The 27,931-nt window shown below is 31.7% G+C and overlaps 1 protein-coding gene across 50 annotated transcripts in view; it reads left to right on the top strand.

Moving 5' to 3' along the window:
• LOC129918435 (sodium channel protein para) overlaps positions 1 to 27,931 on the top strand; it is a 559,170-nt gene that overhangs the window by 279,410 nt on the left and 251,829 nt on the right. For 48 of the 50 annotated variants that reach the window (XM_055998972.1, XM_055998988.1, XM_055998970.1 and 45 more), the window contains 3 exons: positions 6,034 to 6,096; positions 6,437 to 6,635; positions 6,715 to 6,920. In XM_055998972.1, the coding sequence (XP_055854947.1) occupies positions 6,034 to 6,096; positions 6,437 to 6,635; positions 6,715 to 6,920 (468 nt within the window). The remainder of the gene's footprint in view (positions 1 to 6,033; positions 6,097 to 6,436; positions 6,636 to 6,714; positions 6,921 to 27,931) is intronic. The other 2 variants (XM_055998965.1, XM_055998976.1) reach the window with 2 other exon arrangements.

The following is a 27,931-nucleotide window of genomic DNA, read 5'->3' as shown; positions in this document are numbered from 1 at the left end:
TTACTAATTTTATTGCCTTCCAGAAATCGGCAGTAGATCTAGCCGAACACAATGATTCCTCTACGCATCTGTTGTATTCTTCTTTCTTCTGCAGACACAGTGTTTTTTGTTTTTTATTCGCTTCTACGTACATTAATTTAAAGAACGGATTATTGAGCGAACGAAATAAGGCGAGAAAAGAAAACGAAAGATTCTGAGCAGTTTTACAATCCGTATCAAACTAATTTTTTGTAGGTTCGTGCTTTTGCTTGTTTACTGAATTTGTTTGACGCGGCTAAGCCTTCAATATAACATCAGCAATTCTTCCATAATAGGAAATGGAGAAGATTCATGATGTAATGCTTGTTCCGTATTCAGACAACGATAGTTGTTTTTGAGAAGTTTTTCTTTTCACTTTAATATAGGTGGCAAATTTAAATTTGTTGTTCAAACTGAAGAACATAATATTAGTGTCAATTGAAGTTTCCAATGGCATATGCTCAGAGAATGTCTTTGTCTCTACTTTAAAATCAAATTTATTTTAAGCCAGGTACCGGCAGCTACACCATAATCTTTGACCGGAAGATCTTATATAAGTAAACTCTCCACTCTGAAACTCTGTGTTCGGCAACGAAAAAGCGGAAGAGCTTGCAAGGGAAGGCTCAGTACTTGATCCTTCTCTCATAGACCATAACATCAGAATCCCACAATGTGAAATGAAACGAAATATCGTCAAACATATTTTTCAAAAAAACCAATGAAAGATGGAACCTCCTAGATACCTGCGGTCACACCAGGAAACTTTCGCCGAATTACGACGAGAAAAAATCTTATAAGATCTTACTACTCAGTAAACCTTCCTTAAGATCCCTTAAGATCCCTTATAGGTGTTTTAACGGGACATAACCTACTGGGCTACCATAAAAAGAAAATAGGGCTTAGCACAGATGACCTATGTAGTGGCTGCGGCAATGACGAAGAACAGGAAGATACTACTCACTTCCTGTGTCACTGTCCAGCACTCTGCCGCACTAGAAAAACATTTTTAGGGAACTACTTCTTTAATGAATTAGAAGAACTATCAGAACTGTCAGGCAATAGCCCCCTGAACTTTGTCAAGTCTACCAAGTGGCTCGACAAACAAACCATAGGATTCATAGGATTACACTTTTTTAATGAGGTTATAAATACTTCAGGGTATCACAAGGGATCTACGTTGATCTAAGTGTGACGGTAACAACATCAACTGTCGCCCCATTTAACCTAACGTAAACTCTCCACTCACTTCTACCGTTCAAAACAGTCATGTTTCCATCTATTTTTCAGCTTGCTGGACTCCTTAAGCACACTAAGGGCCATTTTATTCACTTTTGTTCAACTTGGGGCAACATCTCAAGTTGAATAACTCAAGAGATGACCTAAACTTGAGAGATAAATCTCAAGTTAAAAATTCGTTTTATTCACTAATTTTTGTCTCAACTCTCCAGTCTTAAATCTAAAGTTGGCCAACTTCCGATCTGACAAATATCCCTGGGATGGCTCTTGGACCAGTTCTTGCGATGAATCGCTCAACCTGCTTCTTGATACTCATAACTCATTTGCCAAGAAACTCTCAAACTGTTTGTAACGTTACATATAGTATATCTGAAAACGTTGCAACTTATCCTCAAGGTCTGATCACAAGGGAAAAACTGCTCTGGGAAATCAATACCTTCAAACCATACAAATCAGCAGGACCTGATGGCATAATACCAGCCGAACTACAAAATACTAGTGGCATTATTTTGCCCATCCTTAAGATGCTCTTCAATAGCTGTTTGAAACTAGTTTATATACCTGTGCTATGGACGCAAATGAGAGTTATATTTATACCCAAAGCAGGAAAATATTCCCATTTAGAACCGAAAAACCTCAGACCTATCAGTCTATCATCATTCCTTCTCAAAACCTTTGAACGAATGATGGATATCCACTTAAGAACAAGCATTGATACTAGACTTCTGTCTTTGGCACAGCATGCTTACTGCAAAGGGAAATCGGTGTAAACAGCTCTCCATACACTGGTGAGAACCATCCCCCCAATTTAAAGAGTATACTATGATCAATACATACGTCAACACATCTGCAATCGAGTCTGCACTGTCATCTCTTAAGGTGGAAGAGTCGCTTGGAGAATTTATAAAACAAATGCTAACTACTAGAATGATCAATTCAAAGCTGGGCGACTCCTCTGCAAGAAGATCTGGCAGTAGAGGGACGCCGCAAGGCGGTGTCCTTTCACCCCTCTTATGGAATTTGGTAGTGAATGAGCTGTTGAGACATTTAGAGGCGGAGAGTTACAGAGTGATTGCATATGCGGATGATATTGCACCCCAGTACCCTTAAAGATCTCTTAAAACATGCCTTAAACAAGCTAACGATCGATGTGGACTAAATGTAAATCCCCACAAAACAGATCTAATCCTCTTCTCCAGGAAATACAAAATTGATTCTGTCTCTACCAATTCAATAACTGCTTTAACTGTCGATCTTCTCTGATGGAGATGGCACAGCAGTTTAACATTCATTTTTGCTGGGTGCCGGGTCATAGAGGAATTTCAGGAAGTTGCAGAGCTTATGAACTTGCCAAAAGTGGAACACTGATACCTTTATTACCAAATAAGGTCAACATAGGTATTCCCATCGCTACGTGTAAAGTAAACTAATGCTTCAACAAGATCCTAAAAATATAGGTGGAATAATATCACCACATGTATAGCGACTAAACAGATCTGGCCAATACTGGATCTGAAGCGCTCTAATTGTTTAATATCTCTAAGCAGATCACAAATCAGCTCCGTAATAGGTGTCATAACAGGACACCATTATAGGCAATCACGCAACATGCCTCGGAATATATTCCAATGATTTCTGCAGAAGCTGCATGGATGAGGAGGAGGTGGAATCAATTCCTCACCTTCTCTGTGAATGTCCTGCGTTATCTCAAAGACGTACACTCCATTTGAGAGAATTCTACTATAACAATCCTAGTGAGCCATCAAATCTCTACATAGGTAGTCTCGCTCGCTTTATTAGAAGATCTAAATGGTTCAACTAATAGGAAGAAAAAAAACTCAAAGATTCATTGTGGTATCACAACGGACCAATCATGGTCTAAGGTCCATTTTCTTCACTCGGAGTTGAACATAACTTGAGAATTTTTAATATAAAAATTCTCAAGTTTTGTTCAACTCCGAGTGAAGAAAATGGACCTAAGTGTATTAGCTCTCCTGCTGATAGCCACGTTAACCTAACCCTGAAATATGTGTAACAATAAACAGAATAATGTCGGTTTGAAATGATATTTTGAATTTTATACGTCAACCAAATAGTTTCGTGCTTATTTTCTGTCGAATTTCTTTTAAATGTTTAGTTTCGCTTTACATACATACATACATACATAAATTAAAAACAATTTTTTTAATTAATCGATTTCAATCGCAAATGTACATTATGCGCGGTATTAAAAGTTTTAATGCTTTGCAAGAACTTCAGACTTATATAAGAACAATTTCGCGGAGAATGTTTATTGTATAAAAGCACATGGGTGGACGTGAAAATACTCTGGTGACCGTTTGCAGGGCTCTTCAGCGGGCAAAAGAGACATTTAATGAAAACCCGATAACTTACAAAAAAATTGAATTTTTATCATAAATTGTAGTTTTCTTTTTATTAATTTTTCAATAATCAAGTTTAGATTCAAGGCGCGCGTTTTGATCTTCCAAATAAGAAATTTTCCTATGCATTCTTTTTGATTCGATCGAATAGTTGATTTCTTGATCCAGCGCGGAAATGCCGTTTATTGAATAGCGGTGATAGACATACTGCTCAGGGTGGGCATGGTGACATTGTTCGTTTGTCGCTTCTCTATTCCAGAAGAATCGGAAAATGTGGCTGCGCTTGGTTTTTTATTTTTATTTTTTCTTGTATGCATTAGCCAAAGGCTTATAAGATAAGGTACAAAGTGCAGTCTTTTTGTGTTATCAGTTAGTAACTTATGGCCTATGACTTACTGAAATAACGAATTATATGGAAAAAACAAGCCTTCCTAATTTTTATACTTATACAACGCACTAATTTTTGTCAATTTAAATTTTTTCTCTTACCTACCTACCTTTTTTAAAGATATTATGTACTTGGGTGGGTCAAACAAATCGAAATTCGTTTTTTTGATTTGGTACCTCAAAAACTCAATTGCTATACACCTGTAGAATACACTCACCAAATATGAGCTCTTTATCTTAATGGGAAGGTCCTTCGCTTTTCAAGTTTCCATTTTACATCAAGCTACTACTAAAAAAAAATATTTTTTTTATTAATTGAATTTTTAGCCAACTTTTTTTCATATTCGTGTAGAAAATTGAACGCTCTACAAAAAAGGTTAAATACACTTTTTTGAATACCGTTTAGCAGATATTTGAGGTCCAAAAATCGTGAAAATCTATAAAAATTCGTTTTTTTCGGTTAAAGCAACCAATTTGAGGCCATGGACTTTTTTGTAGAACATTTAAGCCAATACTATAATCCATCTTACTTATTTAATAATAATGACTTTTCAGTGAATTAGAAAATTTTTAAAAGTAAAAAAAGTTTTTATATTTTTGTTTAACTTTGGCCTCGAATATCTTTCAAATGGTTAGATTAATAAAAAAAGTTAATAAGACCTTTTTTGTGGAGAAATCTGTTTCCTACAAGAATATGTTATGCGCGTTTGATTATTATAATTTTTCAATCTGTTACAAAATTAAAAACAAAAAACGAATTTTTAAAAATTTTCTCGATTTTTGGACCTCAAATATCTACTAAACGGTTAGATAATTCAAAAAAGTGTATTTGACCTTTTTTGTAGAGCGTTCAATTTTCTACAAGAATATGTAAAAAAATTGGCTAAAAAGTCAATTAATAAAAAAATAATTATTTTTTTTGGCAGAAGCTTGACGTAAAAATGGAAAATTGAAAAGCGGAGGACCTTCCCATTAAGATAAAGAGCTCATATTTGGTGAGTATATTCTAGAGGTGTTTAGCAATCGAGTTTTCGAAGTACCAAATCAAAAAAACGAATTTCCATTTTTGTTGACCCACCCTAATATGTACCTATATTTTTGTGAGCTTGGACCCCCTATAACGATCCTATCAAAAAAGGAATTGACTTTTCACAGATTGCAAGCCACCACAATAGTCTCAATAGCCTGTACCTTGAAAAAAAAATATACATATTTTTACTGGGATGCTAAGATTTCATTCTGGATCCGAATAGCTTTCTCCTTTAAGCCTAGTACATACTTTTGAAGCAAGTCGTGAATCCATACAAGTTTTTATTTTGTGTTCACCCGTGAACGTTCCTGTAAATCCTGGTGGATAAAATACTGGAGAGTTTTGCTTCACGAGCGATGAAATCGTTCACGTACAAAATGTACGGGAATCTCTTTCACATAGATGACTTAATTAAAACTTTGAATTTTAGCATGAGTTTTTTCGAACAAATGAATTTGGAAATTAAAGAAAAAAAGGAATGTGTGTATTTAGTTGATTGTTTGCGTATTCATAAGATAAATAAACTAGAAGTGTGTACCATGTGTGGTGATGAATGTCAAATTTTAATTAAGAGGGCTTTTACAGAAATTGATAGTTTTAGTTTAAAATATTTGAAAATGGTTTTTTATGTCTACATTTCTGTTATGAATACAAATTCGACAGTGTTTTCCGCCAACTCCAAATTCAGTGTAAAAAAAATTTAGCGTTTTTTTTTTAAATGCGTTTGTTTGTTTTTAGCTCTCTAATGAAAGCTCCAGTAGATATGTGGTTTATTTTATTGGTTTCTTTATATTTTTAATTTTTCAAAAATACACAAACAACTAATTAAAAAAAATAATCGAAATTTTACCCTTACTCTTTTGGATAAAAAACTTACTATTGCAAAAAAAAAATGTGTTTCTCAATGCGACTATAGCTTTTATGTTTTTTTTTCTCTGAGACTTGATTTCATTATTTTCTTGTTTATTTTTTGGTACTTAGACATCCTTATCCTTACCCGGTTCACCGTTTAACATTCGAAGAGGATCACGTAGTTCGCACAAGGTAAGAATACGAACATTTTTTTTTAATTTCGTGAATAATAATCATTCAGTTATTATTTTTAAAGTAAAACTCAATATACATAATTATATTATGGATATCATGCACTTTTTTCAGGTTAATATTATTTGACATCATGTTTTGTTTGGTTATTTTTTACGTTTTTCTTTATATCTAATTTAATTGTTCATTGGGTTCTTTTAATATTATTCCATGTTGTTATTTTTTGTATTGGTCTCATATTTCGACACAAAAGTTAAAATACAAAATTAGAAAAATAAAGAAGCTTACAAATAAAAATTGCAATTATAATTATTTTCTTTTTAATTTAACATTCCTAAAGTACAATTTCAACCATCAGTATACAATACGAAACGGTAGAGGTCGTTTTGGCATACCTGGTAGCGATCGAAAACCGCTCGTATTATCAACATATCAGGATGCTCAGCAGCATTTACCTTATGCGGATGATTCAAATGCGGTAACACCAATGTCCGAAGAAAATGGTGCAATAATTGTGCCTGTCTATTATGGTAATTTAGGTTGGTGATGTTCTTTGCTGTTTGTTTCATTAATAAATACAAATATTTTTATTATATTATATGTAATATGTAAACACAGGATCTAGACATTCATCATATACCTCGCATCAGTCCAGAATATCCTATACATCGCATGGTGATCTGCTAGGTGGAATGGCTACAATGGGTGCTGGTCCCATGACAAAAGAAAGCAAACTACGGAATCGTAATTCACGTAATCAATCAATAGGTGCTACAAACGGTGCAAGTTATGCGGAAACAAATCATAAAGAACATCGCGAATATGTAAGTTTTTTTTCCTTAAATACCTAAGTCATTCGTGATGAAATTCTTGCACCTTAACATAAGAAAAAAAAATGTAACTAAGGGCCAATTTATTGAATCTCCATTAAACTTAAAATAATCATTAAAAAAGAGAATTTTAAAATTAAAAACAAAATTAATTTATTCAGCCTCTTTTAATGAGTGTTTTGAAGTTTGACATCATTAACAAATAGCATTTTAAAGCATTAAAACGCCAAATTCGACCTTTAAGGAGGGATATTTATAGGAAATGGAGGTTTTAAAGATGATTTATTTTTATTCACTCTCCGTTAGCGTCAAATGTCTTTTTTTGTATAATTTCATTATTAGCTATTTATGTAGTTTGAAAAAAGTTTGTTTATTCGTCCATTAAAACAAAAACAAGATTTTGTGAATAATGGTCTAGAATACAATATTTAGGAAAAAATAGGTGTGTATGTATTTATGACATTAATAGGTAATATTTAAAATAAGATTTTTAGAATTGAATAATTACAATTAATTTATAATTAAAATAAATTTTTTTAAAGTAGGCTTAAAGTCAATTTTATTTAATTCTTATCTTTTATTTTTTGGCGCAACGTTTCAGGGATGGTTATCCCCGTCATCAGGCCTTTATATAAAAATTTTAAATAATTAATAAAATATTTATAAATAACCAACTTGGAAAACTTACAAAATTTAAACAATATTTAATGAAAACAAAATAATTTATGATTTATGTTTTTATATTGCTTATCCTTCAAATCTTGATTTGACAAAATCGTAGCTTTTGACGGATTATATTTTAAAAACAAATTAAAAACCCCCAGGATATTTTTACCACAGTTTCCATTAAATATAAAGTTATATCATTATGTCAAAAATTTTACACGGGGCTAACTATTTAACGCACACGGCCTTAGTTAACAACGTCGTTAAACATGACACTGAAAGTAGTAGACAACAGACATAAAAAATCTTTGGCAGCGGATATCTAAGAAACAAGAATAAAAAATGGATTTCTGTAAATGGCGATTTGTTGTAATTTTGATTTTAAATATGTGCCATTTTTTTTTTTTTATTTCGGTAATGTGTAAAATTTTACAGTAAAAATAAAACTTTGGCCAGCTCTCCTGGGCTAACGAATGGACATTTAATGAAATTGAAACAGTATACTTACTTTTCAAAACTCTAAATGTGCTATTTTTTAGTTTTTTGATTTTTTGCTTAGATCATTTGGCAGCTTATAACTTCTAAATCTACATGTGCTATTTTTTAAATTTTTAAATTGGTGATTTTAAATTTCAAAAAAACTAATTTTTAAAAGTTTGTTACGGAACCTTGAATAACCCTGCTATCAAATGCATTCAAAAATTTTAACTCAGCTGCATCAGTTTTAAAGAAAATATTACTTTTTTACCCAACTTAGTACTAAAAATTTTTACATGACTCTAATTCAATGAGCCGTAGTGTAAGAAAAATGCACTACGATGTTTCGGCAAGTTGCCTTAAAAGTTGGTGTGTTCAATTCTCTTTTCAAAATGGTATAACATTGTTGGGAATATTTCATAAATAACCGAGATAAATTTTTTTTTCTTAAGAAATCCATTTCGCGCTTTGACCTTCAAAATCGCGACTTGCGGGCATGAGATTTTTCTATTTGAGGTATGTTATAGAATGCCAAACCGAAGGTATTGAACAAAAAAAATTTCTATTAGCATTTACTCCGAGGTTAAACCCTTATTTGACTGGATTAGTATATATTTTTTTTTTTGATAATATTTTTAAAATTAAGTTTTTTTTTAATTTAAAATTAAAAAATTCAAAATTTCAAAATCTAAAAAATAGCACATGTAGGTTTTGAAAAAACAAATACATGCATATTTAAAAAAAAAAAATTTAAGTAATATTGGCTTTTATATCCGCGGCCAAACTTTTAAAAATTAGTTTTTTTAAAAATTTAAAATTCAAAATTTGAAAATCTAAAAAACAGCACATAGAGGTTTAAAAAAAAAAAAAAAACTTTTAAAAATTAGTTTTTTTTTTTAATTTAAAATTAAAAAATTCAAAATTTGAAAATCTAAAAATTGCACATGTAGGTTTTGAAAAAAACAAATACATGCAAATTTTTTAAAAATTTTTTTAAGTAATATTAAGTTTTTTAAAAATTTAAAATTTGAAAATCTATAAAATAGCACATATAGGTTTTGAAAAAATAAATAAATGTTTTTTTTTTTTTAAAGATTAATATTGGCTTTTATATCCGCGGCCAAACTTTTAAAAATTAGTTTTTTTGAAATTTAAAATCACCCATTACAAAATTTAAAAATCTAAAAAATAGCACATGTAGATTTTTCAAAATACTTCATGTATATTTTTTATTTACTCAAAAATAGTCATTTTTAAAGAAGTTATAAGCTGCCAAATGATCTAAGCAAAAAATCAAAAAACTAAAAAATAGCACGTTTAGAGTTTTGAAAAGTTAGTATACTGTTTCAATTTCATTAAATAATGTCCATTCGTTAGGCCAGGAGAGCTTGCCAAAGTTTTATTTTTACTGTAAAATTTTACACATTACCGAAATAAAAAAAAAAAAAATGGCACATTTTTAAAAATTCTAAATTTGAAAATCCCCATTTCGCGCTTTGACCTTCAAAATCGCGACTTGCGGGAGATTTTTCTATTTGAGGTATGTTATAGAATGCCAAACCGAAGGTATTGAACAAAAAAAATTTCTATTAGCATTTACTCCGAGGTTAAACCCTTATTTGACTGGATTAGTATATATTTTTTTTTTTTAATAATATTTTTAAAATTAAGTTTTTTTTTAATTTAAAATTAAAAAATTCAAAATTTGAAAATCTAAAAAATTGCACATGTAGCTTTTGAAAAAACAAATACATGCATATTTTTAAAAAAAATTTTTAAGTAATATTGGCTTTTATATCCGCGGCCAAACTTTTAAAAATTAGTTCTTTTAAAAATTTAAAATTCAAAAATTCAAAATTTGAAAATCTGAAAAACAGCACATAGAGGTTTTGAAAAAAAAAAATACATGCATATTAAAAAAAAAAAATTTAAGTAATATTGGCTTTTATATCCGCGGCCAAACTTTTAAAAATTATTTTTTTTTTTAAATTTAAAATTAAAAAATTTAAAATTAAAAAATTCAAAATTTGAAAATCTAAAAAATAGCACATGTAGGTTTTGAAAAAACAAATACATGCATGTTAAAAAAAAACTAAGTAATATTGGCTTTTATATCCGCGGCCAAACTTTTAAAAATTAGTTTTTTTTTTTTAATTTAAAATTAAAAAATTCAAAATTTGAAAATCTAACAAATAGCACATGTAGGTTTTGAAAAAAACAAATACATGCAAATTTTTAAAAAAAATTTTTAAGTAATATTGGCTTTTATATCCACGGCCAAACTTTTAAAAATTGTTTTTTTTTTGTTAATTTAAAATTAAAAAATTAAAAATTTGAAAATCTAAAAAATAGTTTTGAAAAAACAAATACATGCATATTTAAAAAAAAAAATTTTAAGAAATATAGGCTTCTAATCCGCGGCCAAAATTTTTAAAATTAAGTTTTTTAAAAATTTAAAATTTGAAAATCTATAAAATAGCACATCTTTTATATCCGCGGCCAAACTTTTAAAAATTAGTTTTTTGAAATTTAAAATCACCCATTACAAAATTTAAAAATCTAAAAAATAGCACATGTAGATTTTTCAAAATACTTCATGTATATTTTTTATTTACTCAAAAATAGTCATTTTTGAGGAAGTTATAAGCTGCCAAATGATCTAAGCAAAAAATCAAAACACTAAAAAATAGCACATTTAGAGTTTTGAAAAGTTAGTATACTGTTTCAATTTCATTAAATAATGTCCATTCGTTAGGCCAGGAGAGCTTGCCAAAGTTTTATTTTTACTGTAAAATTTTACACATTACCGAAATAAAAAAAAAAAATGGCACATATTCAAAATCAAAATTACAACAAATCGCCATTTACAGAAATCCATTTTTTATTCTTGTTTCTTAGATATCCGCTGCCAAAGATTTTTTATGTCTGTTGTCTGCTACTTTCAGGGTCATCGTTAAACCAATAACGCCATGAAGTACACATAACACATCATTAAATATTCATTTTATTTACTCTTCTTTAGTTAATTACTTTTCTTTTAATGGAAGCTTCAAGTTAAAACTCCGTTAAAAAATCCCAAAGAATTTTAATTTACAGTTGAAACTCGATTATCCGGGATTCGATTAACCGGGACGCTCTATTATCCGTGATAAAAATATTTGACATTCTTTCTCGACAATAAAGAAAATGTATTTAATAAACTCTACTTTTCGTAACATGAGAACGGAAGAAGTTCCTTCACTTCTCCAAACTAACGAAATTTCGTATCTATTGCATCTTTTCATGTTGCGTTTTGTATCTTATGTTTGTATTGGATAATGTTCAGTTTTACGGGAAACCGTAAGTGAAGCATTTTAATAATGGCTTTTTCTTTGTTAAGGGCAAATAAAAGATCACGTGTAGTTTTATCAAAACTAGTAAAAATGGATTTGATAAATAAACTTTGTAGTGTCCCGTGGAAATTTAACTAAAAAATACAAAATCGGTAGGTACTCATAAATAAAGAATAGATTTTGAATTTTTTTGTAAGTAGAATTATCCTGCAATAACATATCAGGATATACTGCTAGTTCACCGCATTCACATTCGGCCCTATCGTGAGTTTCACGTGAACAATATTCCACCCGAAAAAATTGATTTTCATTTGAGTTCCCCGTATTTTGAACTTAACAACGGGTAAGATCCCCCGTCACACAATAATGCAACAATTTTTTGTAATTTTCCTTAAAGTTCATAATACTCGTAGCTAATCTCGTGATGTTCAAACAAAAATATGAATTGTTACGTTTTATGGAATAGCGTTTTGTTTTGTATCTTTTTATTATAATTTTTTAAATTAAAACTTGAATACATACTTAGTACATAATGTATACATTTTTTCTTAAATAAAAAATCGGTAGGTACTCATAAATAAAGAATAGATTTTGAATTTTTTTGTAAGTAGAATTATCCTGCAATAACATATCAGGATATACTGCTAGTTCACCGCATTCACATTCGGCCCTATCGTGAGTTTCACGTGAACAATATTCCACCCGAAAAAATTGATTTTCATTTGAGTTCCCCGTATTTTGAACTTAACAACGGGTAAGATCCCCCGTCACACAATAATGCAACAATTTTTTGTAATTTTCCTTAAAGTTCATAATACTCGTAGCTAATCTCGTGATGTTCAAACAAAAATATGAATTGTTACGTTTTATGGAATAGCGTTTTGTTTTGTATCTTTTTATTATAATTTTTTAAATCAAAACTTGAATACATACATAGTACATAATTTATACATTTTTTCTTAAATAAAAAAGTTCTATTATTTGGGGTTTTCGATTATCCGTTATGGACTCGGTCCCGACCATCCCGGTTAATCGAGTTTCAACTGTATTTTGAAAAAAAAAAAAAATATCTCAAGTCAAATGGATATTTTTTTTTTTCATTTTAAAAACGATGAAAAATCACTAATGTAGATAATCTGATAATTTATAGATAAATATATATAAATAAAAATGTAACTACATATGCATGCACAATGCACAAGCGCATGCATCAGTATAAAATAATCGTTGAATGCAACCTGGAAGAAAAAACAACGGTTATGAGAAGTGATTGAAATTGTTGTTTAAGAACGCTGTAAATTCTTTAAGTTCGACAAAAAAAGACCTTAAAAGATTTACATACATTAAAACTTTGGTCTATATTAATAGTGTTTGGTAAAAAAAATCAATTTATTTTTATTACCAAAGATTTAGATCTGTCAAAAAAAAAAAAACAATTTTGTATCTGTTCAACTACAATTAAGATTTAGTTAAAAAAATAAATTGATTTTTTTACCAAACGAAAACACCATAACTGTCGAATTTGGCGTTTTATCTAAATGGGCTTTTAAATTTAATGCTTTATTTGTTAATGATGTCAAACTTCAAAAAAATCCTTAAAATAGACTGAATAAATGAATTTCCTTTTTATTTTAAAAAATTCTTTTTTTTTTAATGACGATTTTTAATTTAATGGAGACTCAATAAATTTTCCCTAAAAATAAAGACTTTAACTAAAGAAAAGTGAATTAAATGAACTTTTAATGGTGTATATTATACTGTATACTTAAAGCCGACAAAATTCAATATTTAATGTAATGTCCTAAGTTACGCATTTTTCTAAATTTAATGATGTCAATAAAAAAAGAAATTGCATGAAAAAAAACAATCAAAGGTTATTAAAATCGCCATTTTTAATAACATCAAAAAATAGCAGTTGATAACAGCATCGAAAGATCATTAAACGTCAAGGAGTTTGTCGGTACCATGCAACAGAAATTTCTTTAGTTTCTTGATTTCGGTATTAACCGAAATAACACTGCGCAAGTTTTTTCAAAAAAAAAAAAAAAATTTGAGACAAGTGCGCTGTTGACTGTTCCCCCTATTTCGGATTCGGACCTGAGAAATCGATTGGCATCATTAGTTTTTCGATTTATCGGTACGACTTCGAACAAAATTTTTTTCGGAAGTTTTTTCAATAATTTTACGGATTTTGCCCGGTTTAGAGTGATTTTTCTTGTTTATATTGCTATTTATTCGACTCAAACGTTATTTACTACCAGCATAAAACAAATAAACAATTTTATACAATTTTATTTAACAATTTAGCAAGTTTTTGTTGAATTTTTTTGCATTGTTATCGTTTTATTATGTTTTAGTGGAGTAACTAAACCAAATTACAGATCCAATTTTGATAATTTCAGTTCTTAAACGTCGGCAATGAAAAGTACTTTAAAATCTATGTGTTAAAAATTGCCGGTTTTGCCGTTTTGTTTTTTTAAACTAAAAATACATTTTTTTCAAAACTTTTTTTTTTAATTTCATAAATAAAATGATGTATAAGGATTATTTAGATTATTTATAGAAAAAATTATATGGGAGTGAAGGATAAGATTAAATCGTTTAGGCGGTAGAAGCAAATTTCTCACAAATCGGCTTCAAATGTAAAAAAAAATATTTATTACAACACAACGGCAACACATTCGTTACTAAGATATACGTTTTCAAAAAGCCAGTAGTTTATGTAGGTAGTAAATAACGTTTGAGCAAGACGATGTTTGGGCGATTGGAATCTTGTGCATATTGTTCATTTGATCAATAACTTCGAATATATTAAAATTTTTGAGGAAGGCACTAAATTGTTCCATTTGAATATTTACATTCTGCTTCTAACGAATTTACCAGAAAAATAGCCCAGTCGGGATGTTCAAAAAATTAAGCTGAAATGGAAAAAATTAGATGTTGCAATTTTGTTTCCAAGGACGGTAGAGGGTTCACCGAGAGCTTAAAACCAGTTTTTCGGGAAAACCGAGCTTGAGCCAAAGCCGCCATCTTGGATTTAAGGAAAAACAAGTTTTAGTAAATAACTCGGCCATTTTTGATTTTTGACAAAAATGATATACATAGGTAAGACTTGTAGAAAATTATTTATTGCTAGACATCAACAATTATAATATTTGGGCCATTCCGGTAGAGACGATCTTTGGCATAATTTCTAAATTTCATTATTTGTTATTTTTTTTTGTAATAATAACAAGTAAAATAACTGTATTTAATAAAAACAAGCAAAAATGAGTCGAAATTTAACAGAAACATTTATTTCTTTGCACTTGGGAAGGCTCCTTTAATGCAAAAGAGTCAGTACAAACTGCTTATGTCATGGCTGGTAGTACAGGCTCAAAATTTCCATTACCGACAGCTTGATGTTAAACTTACTTGTTAAGCCAGAACCATAATTGGCGGATGGAGTCGGAAGCTACTGTCAATTGTTGTTGTTTTCTTTGTATTTTCGACAAGTTTTCATCCGTCGAGTGCGGTTGCGAGCGCTGTTCCCCTCCGTTTTCATCCGACGATCCGACAATTATAGTTCTGGCTTTAGACATGTGGTGAAATATGCTAGATATTTTTTTGCATACAAGAAAATAATATTTTGTTGGTGTTTTCCTTACCGTTACTTATTTTCGGTTGACTTGTAAACGTGTTGCACCCGCGCACACTGGGGCCTACTATATGGGAGGGATGCCCATAAGTCCATTTCTTAAATTATAACTTTTACGTTTTTTTGTGTTTTATTTCATGAGTATATGTGCTTCCCTATCTTTTTCTAAGCTTTATATCATGAATTAAGCACAACAGCCTAAGAAGTGAAGCATCAAAGTGCAAAGTTTGATACCATTGATTTCATCCACTTTTAGTGGTTAATCATGGATATAATTTTTTTCTTCGTATTAAGTGAAAATAAAAATAACTTAAAATTATCAACTATGGGCCAAGGTAAGTAGAGTTCACTGAAGTGTTTTTTAGAATTATACTTTTTAAAATATCAGAGATATTTGAGGCTAAAGTCGGAGGTCTTTTTTCGAGAAATTATCGATTTTCATGGAAATGCGCAAGGTTCTTTTGAAACTATTGCCTGTTTATAATGCATATAGGTACTCTTAACATAAAACTGAACTCAAAAGTAAAAGCCTCCTGCGCATTTCCATGAAAATCGATAATTACTCGAAAAAAGACCTCCGACTTTAGCCTCAAATATCTCAGATATTTTAAAAAGTATAATTCTAAAAAACACTTCAGTGAACTCTACTTACCTTGGCCCATAGCTGATAATTTTTAGTTATTTTTATTTTCACTTAATACGAAGAAAAAAATTATATCCATGATTAACCACTAAAACTGGATGAAATCAATGGTATCAAACTTTGCACTTTGATGCTTCACTTCTTAGGCTGTTGTGCTTAATTCATGATATAAAGCTTAGAAATAGATAGGGAAGCACATATACTCAATACTCATGAAATAAAACAAAAAAAAGTAAAAGTTATAATTTAAGAAATGGACTTATGGGCATCCCTCCAATATAGTAGGCCCCAGTGTGCCGCGATAGCTTCGAATTTAAATTCCTTTTTGTATTTTTTACATGGTACTCTTTTTCTTAATAATTATTTTTTATGTTTTGAGATTATTATTTTTCCTTAAATCCAAGATGGCAGCTCGATTTTCCCATGAAAACAAAATTGGACGATCTAATTTTTTCCATCAATCGATTATCTTTTAATCAAGGATTTTTCTACGGAATAAACCTTGGTTAAAAGATAATCGACTGTGAACAAACTGCCCCACTCTAATATTCTTCTAATATTTTTCTCTTCTTAACATTTCTCAACCACTTGGTTCTTGATGATAAAAGCCCCAATTTTGTCATCTTTTCCCTGACACATTTGTCTAAAAACAAACTCTTTATTCTGTAGTGGATTGAATAGGCATCTAACTTTTTAATGCAAAGTTTGATCAATATTTGATACGGGTAAGTACATAGCTATGAATATCCTGGAGATCTTGTCCCCCAAAGTGAAGACTTGCTCTCTTCTTAGAAGGTTCATTATTAATCATTAATATCAGCAATCTCCGGATAGATTTCGAAATACCGTTTCCATTTTTCCCAATTAATCCCTATTTCTTTGCTATGATATCCCTGGGCATAAACCACTGGGACAAGCGGAGCCGTGCCCCGAGGCGCCCGATAGATGCCAGGATCCCACGGGAGACCATGTAGAAAAAAGCTTCATTGCAAACTTCAAAGAGTGGAAAAGTGACATTTTTTCACGCCTACTGCATCTAAAAGAAGCACTCTAAAAGAAGTACTCTAATAAATATTCATATCAAAAGCCGATAATGTTGTTCGTTTCTATAAGGCTTTTCATAAACAACAATTGTAAGCATTAGTAAAACATTTAGATGCCAAATTGTAAGTTTCTAATGTTTTGCTTCTATAATTAAGGTCTATTTTACAAAATTCGAATTTCTTTGGTACGTCCATTTTATTTAGAAGGGCTATTACTTCATTCTCTATGAGAAAATCACTCGCCAGTACATACATATATGTCTTCCCCTAAATTTAATCTTGCCCCGGGGCCCCGGCAGCTCAAAGTATGCCTCTGTTGATATCCTGTTAAAATGAACAAATACAGGGTGTCCAGGAATAAAATAAGGAAAATTAAAGAGGTGCATTTTAGTTATACTATATGAAAATAAAATGTTTTCTACAGTAACTCTCTATCTGCAAGGTCTGATACCATTAAGCGATTATTTAACCCCTTCGAACCCATTTGAAAATCAATATTAAAAAATGTTTTTTCGGTATTATCGGGTCAAAAACATCACAACTAAGAAATGTGAATAGCAAAAAGTTATTTTCCAAAATAATAAATAGCAAAACTAATGTGTTTTTCTCATGTTACATGTAAGTAACATGCACTGCCTATGACCACCAAAAAAAGTCGGAGAACTGAGAAAATAACTTTTTATGAAACTATAATGTATGCTACTTCTTCTAAGCAAAAAAAAACAAAACACTTTCTGCATTAACATTTTTTATAACTTTTTTTCAAAATTATGACCATATACATATAAAAAATAATTTTTTTGCAAAAAAAAAAAAAATGTGAATTTCAGTCCCTTTCTCGATAAAAAAAATTAAAGGTATGATATTTGACTAACTTTTTGTGATAATCCAGTAACTAGGCATTATTATCTTTCAATTAAGCCATCGTAACCTAAAAAATTGTTTAATTTAATAATCCAGTCAAATAAGGGTTTAACCTCGGAATGAATGTTAGTAGAAATTTTTTTTGCTCAATATCTTCCTTTTGCCATTCTATAACATATCTCAAAAGTCTAGAAAAATCTCATGTCCGCTTATCGCGATTTCAAGGTCAAATCGCGAAATGGAGATTTTCAAAATTAGCAAAAATAGGCTATGGTATTATATACACATATGATACATGATTTCAAGGTATTTTTTAATGCTGATTCCAAAAACTCTAAAATCAAGACAATCTGACGTCTCTGGAAAAAGTTATACCTGTTTTTCATCTTTCAACCCATATTATTATAACAGTTGCTAACTTACTACCGAAAAACCCTTAAAAGTAATGGTAACGGAATCATATTTTGCATGAGGGTTTTCATATCCATTATCATTAAGAATCAAAACAATGCAATGCAAAAAAACATTTATATCTATGACAAAATGGTATTTTTTGAGAAAAGGGGAAATTTTAGGATGTGCACTAAAAAACATTCTGGTACAATCTTGGAATTAGTGCTCATAGGCTAATTTTTTGGTTTCTATGTTTGTTTGGATATTCTATAACTTATGTCAAAAATCTAAAAAAAATCTCATGTCCGCAAGTTCTAATTTTCCAGGTTATACTAAGTTAGGTGCAGATTTAAAAAAAATAATAAGAAAACTTTAGATTCTTATATGTATACCAACATAACCCATATCATTTCAAGGTATTTTTTAACGCTGATTCCAACAAAACCCACAAACAAATCAATATGACCATCCCTGAAAAGTAATGTACCTTATTCATGTTGATCTGACACAAATATCTGAAGAGTAGTTTTTCAATTTTTTCAAATCTGCACCTTATCTTCAAACCAAGAAAATTAGGACTTGCGGACATGAGATTTTTTTAGATTTTTTAAGGGTAGTTAAAGAATATCCAAACAAAGATTAAAATGAAAAAATTAGCCTATTACCACTTATTCCTAAGATGAACAAGAATCTTCTTTAGTGCATATCCTAAAATTTGCCCCTCCATCAAAAAATACCATTATTTCGTAGGTATATATATTTTTTGTAATGGATTGTTTTGATTTTTAATAATGATGTATTCTAAAATCTTCATACAAAATTTGGTTCATCTACCATAACTTTTAAGGGTTTTTCGGCAGTAAGTTTGCAACTGTTATAATAATATGAGTTGACAGATGAAAAACAGGTATAACTTTTTCCAGAGACGTCAGATTGTCTTGATTTTAGAGTTTTTGGAATCAGCATTAAAAAATACCTTGAAATCATGTATCATATGTGTATATAATACCATAGCCTATTTTTGCTAATTTTGAAAATCTCCATTTCGCGATTTGACCTTGAAATCGCGACAAGCGGACATGAGATTTTTCTAGACTTTTGAGATATGTTATAGAATGGCAAAAGGAAGATATTGAGCAAAAAAAATTTCTACTAACATTCATTCCGAGATTTACCCATTTTTTCTCCTTATTTTACTGTATTATAATATTTTTTACGAATTTTTAAAAAAATGTTACATGATAGTAACGCTGGGTCCGAAAGGGTTTAATAAAACTCTTCGTTTGGTATGCCTTTACTCAGTTAATGAACATTTTTCTGTTTATTTATGTTCTTTATTTTAGAAGAAATATTTTTCTTTGTAAATGTGTTTAAAAGTTTTTCATATCTTTTTTGGTTGCTCAGATATTATACTCAGAGAAAAAAAATAGCTATTTTGTAACTATATATTTGCATATAGTTACTTTATAGAAATCGATGAAATTTTGCAAATATTTAAAAATGACTATTATAATAGTCACATGCCACAAAAAAATATTTAAAAATGACTATTAAAATAGTTAAAATTGACTATTCCGTAGTAATTACATAACTATTAAAATAGTCATTTTTAACTATTAGTACGGTGACCATATTTCTGGGAGCGAAACCCGGGACAAAAACATGTTTTTAAGTGGTTTTGACATTCAAACGAAGTACTTTTCGCCATTTAATTATTTCTCATAAAACAAATTAAAATCTTTAGAGTTGTTTTTTATATGAAAAGTTTTTTATTTCAAGAAATTTTCAAACAAATTTGCAATGCTGTCCAAAACAAAATATTAACATTTTCGTTAATATCAAGAAAATGGTTCTTTAATAAGTACCGTTAGTAACTGGTAAACAAATATATACTTTTTTTATTGAAAATCATTTCATTTTATTTTAAATTATCCTAAAATTGTGAAACCCTGATAAACATTAGCTGGAACTTAATATTTTGCGAAAAATTTTAAAACAATAATTTCCAAACAATTGGTTTCTTGTTTTCCGTAAATGCATTTAACCTGTTAACAGCCGCTGAAAACGGGGTGTAATAGTATTTACATCCCTGGTGGCTTAGGGCTTAAAGCTCCGGAACTGCAACTAACTGCAACTGCAACCAACTTAACAAACTTAAGACAAAAAAAGTTTAATTTCCGGGCGCATTTTAAAAGTAAAGTAAAGTAGTACCCACCCACCATTGTTAACCTAACTTTTTGATTAACTTAAATAAAAAAAAAATTAAAGAAAACTATTGTAAGTACCAACTTATTATATTATAATTAGATTATAAATTAATCATATTATTTTTCAAATAAAGGATTTAAAGCATCGCTTCAAGAAAATAGCTAATCTTTTGTGTTTTTTGCGATCGCTACAAAATTAGTTTTTGGTTGCCACCAAACTGTGGAAACATTCTTTAAATCAATATATAAGTTAACACGATCTCCTAGGTCGTCAGCGGAAGCGACGGTCGTGTATGTCGTCGTCGTCGTCGTCGCGTCGTCAATATCATCGCCGACATACAACATTATATGCTGACACAACGACTTCTATAAACGAAGTCGTTCACACCGTCGTCAGCCACAAAAAAGATAGAAAGCAATGTGATATTTTGCACACGCTGCAAAATATTATAATTGCTGCACCAGCAGCAGGGTAGAATAGAATTAGCTTAGAACTTAAGTCTTCAGTCTTTAAAGAGATTCGAATAAAATATCATATACCAAATACAAACGTATTATTATTACTGGCGCCCAACTTATAAAGAAGCTGAACCCACCAAGAAGCTGAACCAAGATTATTTGGAAATAATTAAATATTTTATTGAAGCTGCATCATATTTTATTAAATAAATTCGGAAATGTAAGAAAAAATTATTATTTTATCAAATTAAGTATTACATCATCAAATTAATTTATTATCTTAACATAACAGTGTAAGCAAGTGTTATTTTGTGCTTATGAAATTTCATGGGAGATTCTAGTAAAAGCTTAGATGAAGCTTTAGAAAGACTAGGATATTTAAGAATTAGTGGTCATATAGTAACTAAAGAACAGAAAGAAGCAATGAACGCGGCAGAATTAAAAATTGTGATTGAGGCTGCCGTTCGTGGTGCTTTAACTACACAAAAGGAGGAGTTCGAAAAAAAACTTAATGAAACTATTGAGTTTTTAAGTGTTAGTAATAATAGTGAAAATAAAATAGAAGTTTTTAAGGATATTGAAATTAGAGAGGGTGTTAAATGTGAGGAAACCCTAGACATAGTCAAATCGTTGCCCGAATTCGAGGGAAAACAGGGCACTTATGTTTCTTGGCGTCAAGCCGTACACGCCGCCTATAAAGTATTTGAGAAATACGATGGTAGTTCCAGGCACTATCAAGCGGTTGGGATAATTAGAAACAAAATAAGAGGTCCGGCCGATGCCGCTCTAGCTTCATTCAATACAGTTTTAAATTTTAAAGCTATTATAGCTAGGCTAGATTTTACGTACGCCGATGTTCGTCCGATTTATTTAATTGAGCAAGAACTCAGTACATTGCGGCAAGGGAACTTTACCGTTCTAGAATATTATGACGAGATTGAAAAAAAGCTTACCCTCCTTACAAACAAAACTAATATGTCATATGACAGTGCATTAGCCACTGCTTTCAACGAAAAATATAGATCTGACGCTCTGCGAGTGTTTATATCAGGTTTGAGGAAACCATTGAGTGACGTTTTATTTTCGGCTCGTCCAACTGACTTGCCCAAAGCACTAGCATTGGCTCAAGAAATAGAGTCGAACAACGAAAGGTACTTATTTGCAACAAATTTTGCACGTAATTTTGAAGAAAAACGCTCACAGAATAAATATCAAAATAAAAATTACTACGGTAATAACTTTGACAATCAGGCTAATAACTCTAAAAAGAATCCTTATTTCAGTCAAGATAGATCGAAGAACAGTCAATTTCTTTCAAATAATAATAATAATAATCATCAATATAAAATTAGTAATGAGCCTGTTGAGGAAATGGATGTTGACCCAACATCTTCGCGATTTAGACAGCCTACAAGCTTTGAACAAAACAAAAGTGGTATCAATTCATACAACAAAAGCCAAGTGTTCGAAAGACCAAATAGTGTTCAGAGACAATCTGGACAAAGACGTCAGAGGTTAAATCACATCTGGCAGGATAATCCTTCTCAGAGGGAAGAGTTTGACTATCAGTCCTTGGCAGAATCACAATCAAATGAATTTGAAAGTGAAATACCAAATTCTGACTACGTCCATTTTTTAGGGGAAGATCCCTCCTTCCATTCATCCAGCGAAAAGTAGGAGGGATATTAATGAAGTTTTTAATTGACACTGGAGCTTCGAAAAACTATATTAAGCCGCTACGCCAAATAAAAAATGTTGTTCCAGTAGATACTCCGTTCCTAGTTAAGTCCATACATGGATTCAATAGTGTTGAATCCAAATGTTTTTTTGAAATTTTCGGGGTAACAAGTACTTTCTTTATACTACCACACCTCGAAAAATTTGATGGGATAATTGGCTTCGATCTGCTAACGCAAATCAATGCCACAATTTCTTTAAAGGAAAGCTTAATCATTTTCGATTCTGGTTCTGAAAAAATTAGTTTTCATAGTTGTCAGAATGTTAACTTTACAAGAGTAGAGGATATAGATGTGCCAAAATCTATAGAAAACGACTTTAAAAAAATGATTAACAATAGAATTAAAACATTTGCAGATCCAAATGAGGCATTGCCTTACAACACAAATATAGTTGCCACAATTCGTACTGAATGTGAAGATCCTATTTACTCCAAATTTTACCCCTATCCTATGGGTGTAACAGATTTTGTTAACAATGAAATAAAAGATCTTCTACGGAATGGCATAATTAGACCATCAAGGTCACCTTACAACAATCCTATTTGGGTTGTTGATAAAAAGGGCACTGACGAAATAGGAAATAAAAAGAAACGTCTAGTAATAGACTTTCGAAAGCTAAATCAGAGAACCATAGATGATAAGTATCCCATCCCAAATGTCACAACAATTCTGTCAAATTTAGGCAAGGCACGATTTTTTACAACCTTGGACTTAAAATCAGGGTTTCATCAAATCGAATTAGCCGAGCGAGATCGGGAAAAGACAGCCTTTTCCGTTAATGGAGGGAAATATGAATTTTGTCGCCTCCCGTTCGGGTTAAAAAATGGCCCCAGCATGTTCCAAAGGGCCATAGATGATGTTCTACGTGAACATATTGGGAAAATTTGCTATGTTTACGTCGATGACGTAATAGTTTTTTCTGAAACTGAAGAAGAACATGTAGAGGATATCAGTATTGTTTTAAAAAAATTGTATGATGCAAATATGAGGGTTTCACGTGAAAAATCAAATTTTTTCAAAACAAACGTTGAATACTTAGGATTTATGGTATCTAAAGATGGTATAAAAACATGTCCCAATAAAGTGGAAGCAATAAAAAATTTCACTCAACCTTCAACACTTTTTGGACTCAGATCTTTTTTGGGACTAGCGAGTTATTATAGATGTTTTATAAAAGACTTTTCCTCAATAGCTAGACCACTGACTGATATATTAGGAGGTGAAAATGGTAAAATAAGTGCTAATCAGTCAAAAAAAGTTAAGATAGAATTGAGTCCCAAACAATTTGATGCATTTAATAAACTAAGAGACATTTTGGCGTCAGAAGACGTAACATTATTATACCCAGACTTCACGAAGCCTTTCGATCTAACGACGGATGCTTCATCGTACGGTCTCGGAGCGGTTTTGTCGCAAAACGGGAAACCGATAACAATGATTTCAAGAACTCTCAAGGGCAAAGAGTTAGAATTTGCAACCAACGAGAGAGAGCTTTTGGCCATAGTATGGTCATTAAAAAACCTACGTAATTATCTTTACGGAGTAAAGAGTCTAAATATCTTTACAGATCATCAGCCTCTTTCATTTTCAGTTTCAGACAAAAACACAAACGCAAAAATTAAGCGCTGGAAAGCTTTTGTAGACGAGCATAATCCTCGAATATTTTACAAACCAGGAAAAGAGAATTATGTCGCGGATGCGCTTTCAAGACAAAACATTCATGCATTGGATAATGAATCATCTTCTAATGCCGCTACAATGCATAGTGAAATATCTCTAACTTATACAATCGAAACAACAGATAAGCCATTAAACTGCTTCAGAAATCAAATTATTATAGAGGAAGCTCCAAGCGCTTCAACTCGTACATTTATAATATTTGGTAAGAAAACTAGACATTTCATAAACTTTTCCGATAGAAATACTTTAATTGACACTTTAAAAAACGTAATTAAAACAGATGTAGTCAACGTTATTCATTGTGAGTTACCAATTCTGGCTTTTATTCAAAACAATTTAGTCGAGTTATTTCCATCAACTAAGTTTTGGCATACTAATAAATTTGTATTAGATATATTTGACCCCAATGAGCAAAAAGAAATTGTAATTACGGAACATAACCGAGCTCATAGAGCAGCTCAAGAGAACGTTAAGCAAATTCTATGTGACTACTTCTTTCCAAAAATGACCAAACAAGCAAATGAGGTTGTGACAAATTGTAAAATATGCTCAAAGTCAAAGTACGATAGACATCCTAAAAAACAGTTGATTGGTGAAACACCGGTACCCTAGTCCATAAGGACAATCTCAAATAGATGATTTATTAAAATTTTTTTACATTTTACAATCAAAACTTAAAAAAAACGATTTTATTAAAGAAACCGACATCTTTCAGGATTATCCTATTTTTATTGATGACGACTGCGACAGGAAAATTAATAAATTATTCCAATTCGAACTATATACCAATAGTTGACGGTGATGTAATTCTCTGGCAAGTCTACGGCTATTTAAGCCACTCAGCGAATCTAACAGCCTACAGACAAGTAGTAGATGAGTCAAAGAACATGACTAATCTTTTTCCGCAGTCGCCTATGCGTAAAATCCTGGAAATAGATATAAGCCATTTAGAAACACTTATCGAAAGTATAAACATTCATCATAGAAACGCTAGGAGTCTTAATTTTTTGGGAACTGGTCTCAAAATTGTGGCCGGTACTCCTGATTTTGATGATTTCGAGAAAATTAAATTTAACCAGGATCAATTAGTTAATTCGAATAATAGACAGGTTATTATCAACACAAGGTACCGGGAACAAATTAACAGGCTTTCAGACACAGTCAATAGTATTTTAGCAAACTCAAAAAAACAACAAATTGACACCTTCCATCTTTATGAAACCTTGTTAGCAAGGAACAGAATTATAATTAACGAAATACAAAATCTTATAACCTCAATAACACTTGCAAAGCAAAAAATTGTAAACCCAGTAATTTTGAAAGATGTTGATTTAAATTCAATAAACGAAAAATTTGTAAACATAAGCATTGTAGAACTAATGGAAGCCTCTAGTGTTAAGATTTTGCAAAATGAAAATGTATTGCATTTTATAATTAAGTATCCTAAACCTAAGATAGTTTGTAAGAAGGTTATTATCTTCCCTGTTGCGCATAAAGGTAAAATTATATACTTCAACGGCAATAATGTGGTTGCAGAATGCGGAAAACATGTACTGGCAGTAGAAAATTGTGTAGAAACAACAGCATCTACATTCTGTAAGGAAGTTTCTATCAAGACATGTGCTCAACAACTGCACTTTGGTGGAACAGCGCATTGCAATACAGAACCAGATCATAGGGATGCAGTGTTTGTAATCGATGAGGGTATTATTGTTATAAATAACAACCATGTTATTATAAAGGAGGCCAACAATACTGAAATAGCTATCAACGGGACATACTTGCTCACTTTTGATGATGAAGTTTCAATAAATGGAACAAAATTTGTTAATTACAACAACATTCAGAAGAAACATCCGATTAGTGCAACATCATCGATTGTTAATATTACCGGTCATATGGAAATATTGAGCTTACCGTTTTTGCATAAATTAAACGAAGACAACTTACGCTACATTGGTGAAATGAAAACCAAATTGACGACTCACCCATTTATAGCCTCCTGCGTTACTCTTTCGATCATTGGAGTAATTTACATTTCTGCTAGACTGAAACAATGTCAAAACGAACGACGTCGAAAAGTCGACCTAAAAAACATGATCAAGGCCTTGAAGAAGACCGAGGACGGCCTTCATTTAAGTGAGGGAGGAGTTAACACGATCTCCTAGGTCGTCAGCGGAAGCGACGGTCGTGTATGTCGTCGTCGTCGTCGTCGCGTCGTCAATATCATCGCCGACATACAACATTATATGCTGACACAACGACTTCTATAAACGAAGTCGTTCACACCGTCGTCAGCCACAAAAAAGATAGAAAGCAATGTGATATTTTGCACACGCTGCAAAATATTATAATTGCTGCACCAGCAGCAGGGTAGAATAGAATTAGCTTAGAACTTAAGTCTTCAGTCTTTAAAGAGATTCGAATAAAATATCATATACCAAATACAAACGTATTATTATTACTTATACATATATATGGTTTTTTATATAAATTGATGCGCCTTTTCGACTGCTGTGCACCATGCCTCCAAAGAAAGACCAGAAAGGTGCCTTCACCAGGTCGAATAAGACACCGCGATCACCCCCGAAGGCGGAGGAGTACAATTGCAGGAGCTGCGACGGCCCAGATTCTATGGACGACATGGTCCAGTGCGACACCTGCCAAGCCTGGTACCATTTTGGGTGCGTAGGAGTCACCAATAATGTAAAGGACAAGGAATGGGTTTGCAGCACATGCGCAAACCGACGAGGTAAGAGCTTCCCATTACCTAGTGTTGTAGAAGTAGTTTCCGATAGTCATAGTGCTGCCATATTAGCAGCCCCATATACTGCTGCAGTTGCGCCATATACTGCCCTAAATAGCACAACGAATTATGCCATTACTATTGCCAATAATGCCATGAATGCTGCACTAGATACCACCGTTGACCCTGCCATATTCGACCCGAATACTGCGAGTGCAACACCACGTGCTGTGTCCCAAGCAGTACCTACTTATGCAATAAATACTGCCCCTATCTGCACTGCCATAGCTCCTGCTACTACATTATGTGCAGTGGTTAGTGATGCGCCATATTCTTCGAATCTCACATCAGCCTTTGATTCTATATATGCTACAAAGGCTGCTTCGTGTATTGAATCAGCTGCCATCACATCCACCACGTTCTCTGCTGCCTACACTGCCATAGCTCCCGCTACTACATTATGTGCAGTGGTATGTGATGCACCACATTCATCGAATTTCACATCAGCCTTTGATTCTATTCATACTACAAAGGCTGTTTCGTGTCCTGAATCAAATGTCCTCACATCAACTACTTTCTCTACTCCCTATACTGCCATACCTACTGATGCATTTCACACAGTCGCCACCTCCACATTATGTCCCGAATCATACGCATTCGGTGTAAGTTCAAATGCATCTTTGTACTCTCAGCCATATGGAATGAACATAGCTCCTTCTGCTGCACTACGTTCAGTGGTAAGTGATGCACCATATACTTCGTTCTCCACTTCAGCCTTTGGTTTTACACACCCAAGAAAGGCTGCTTCGTGTATCGAACCATGTACTGCCTCTAATACTGCCACCACCGTCGCTCGCTCTGCTCTACATTCCATTGGCTACGTTTCGTCGTATCCAATTCAACAAAATTCATTTCCAAATCATGATGTTCATCAGATAGATCATCTTCAATCAAATTTACAAATGGTTTTCGAACGCGATACCCAATCAGAAAATAATCAGGTGAGATCTGTCATTGGTAAGGTGGTTACAAAACCAAATTCTCTGACCTTCAACAAACCGTTCAAAGACATGCCCGATTCTGTTGGGGCATTGAACAAAGGTGCCGTCCCAAAGCAAA

The sequence above is a fragment of the Episyrphus balteatus genome, chromosome 4 (assembly GCF_945859705.1).
Source record: "Episyrphus balteatus chromosome 4, idEpiBalt1.1, whole genome shotgun sequence".
Lineage (NCBI taxonomy): Eukaryota > Metazoa > Arthropoda > Insecta > Diptera > Syrphidae > Episyrphus > Episyrphus balteatus.
This window is presented reverse-complemented; position numbering and strand designations above follow the sequence as displayed.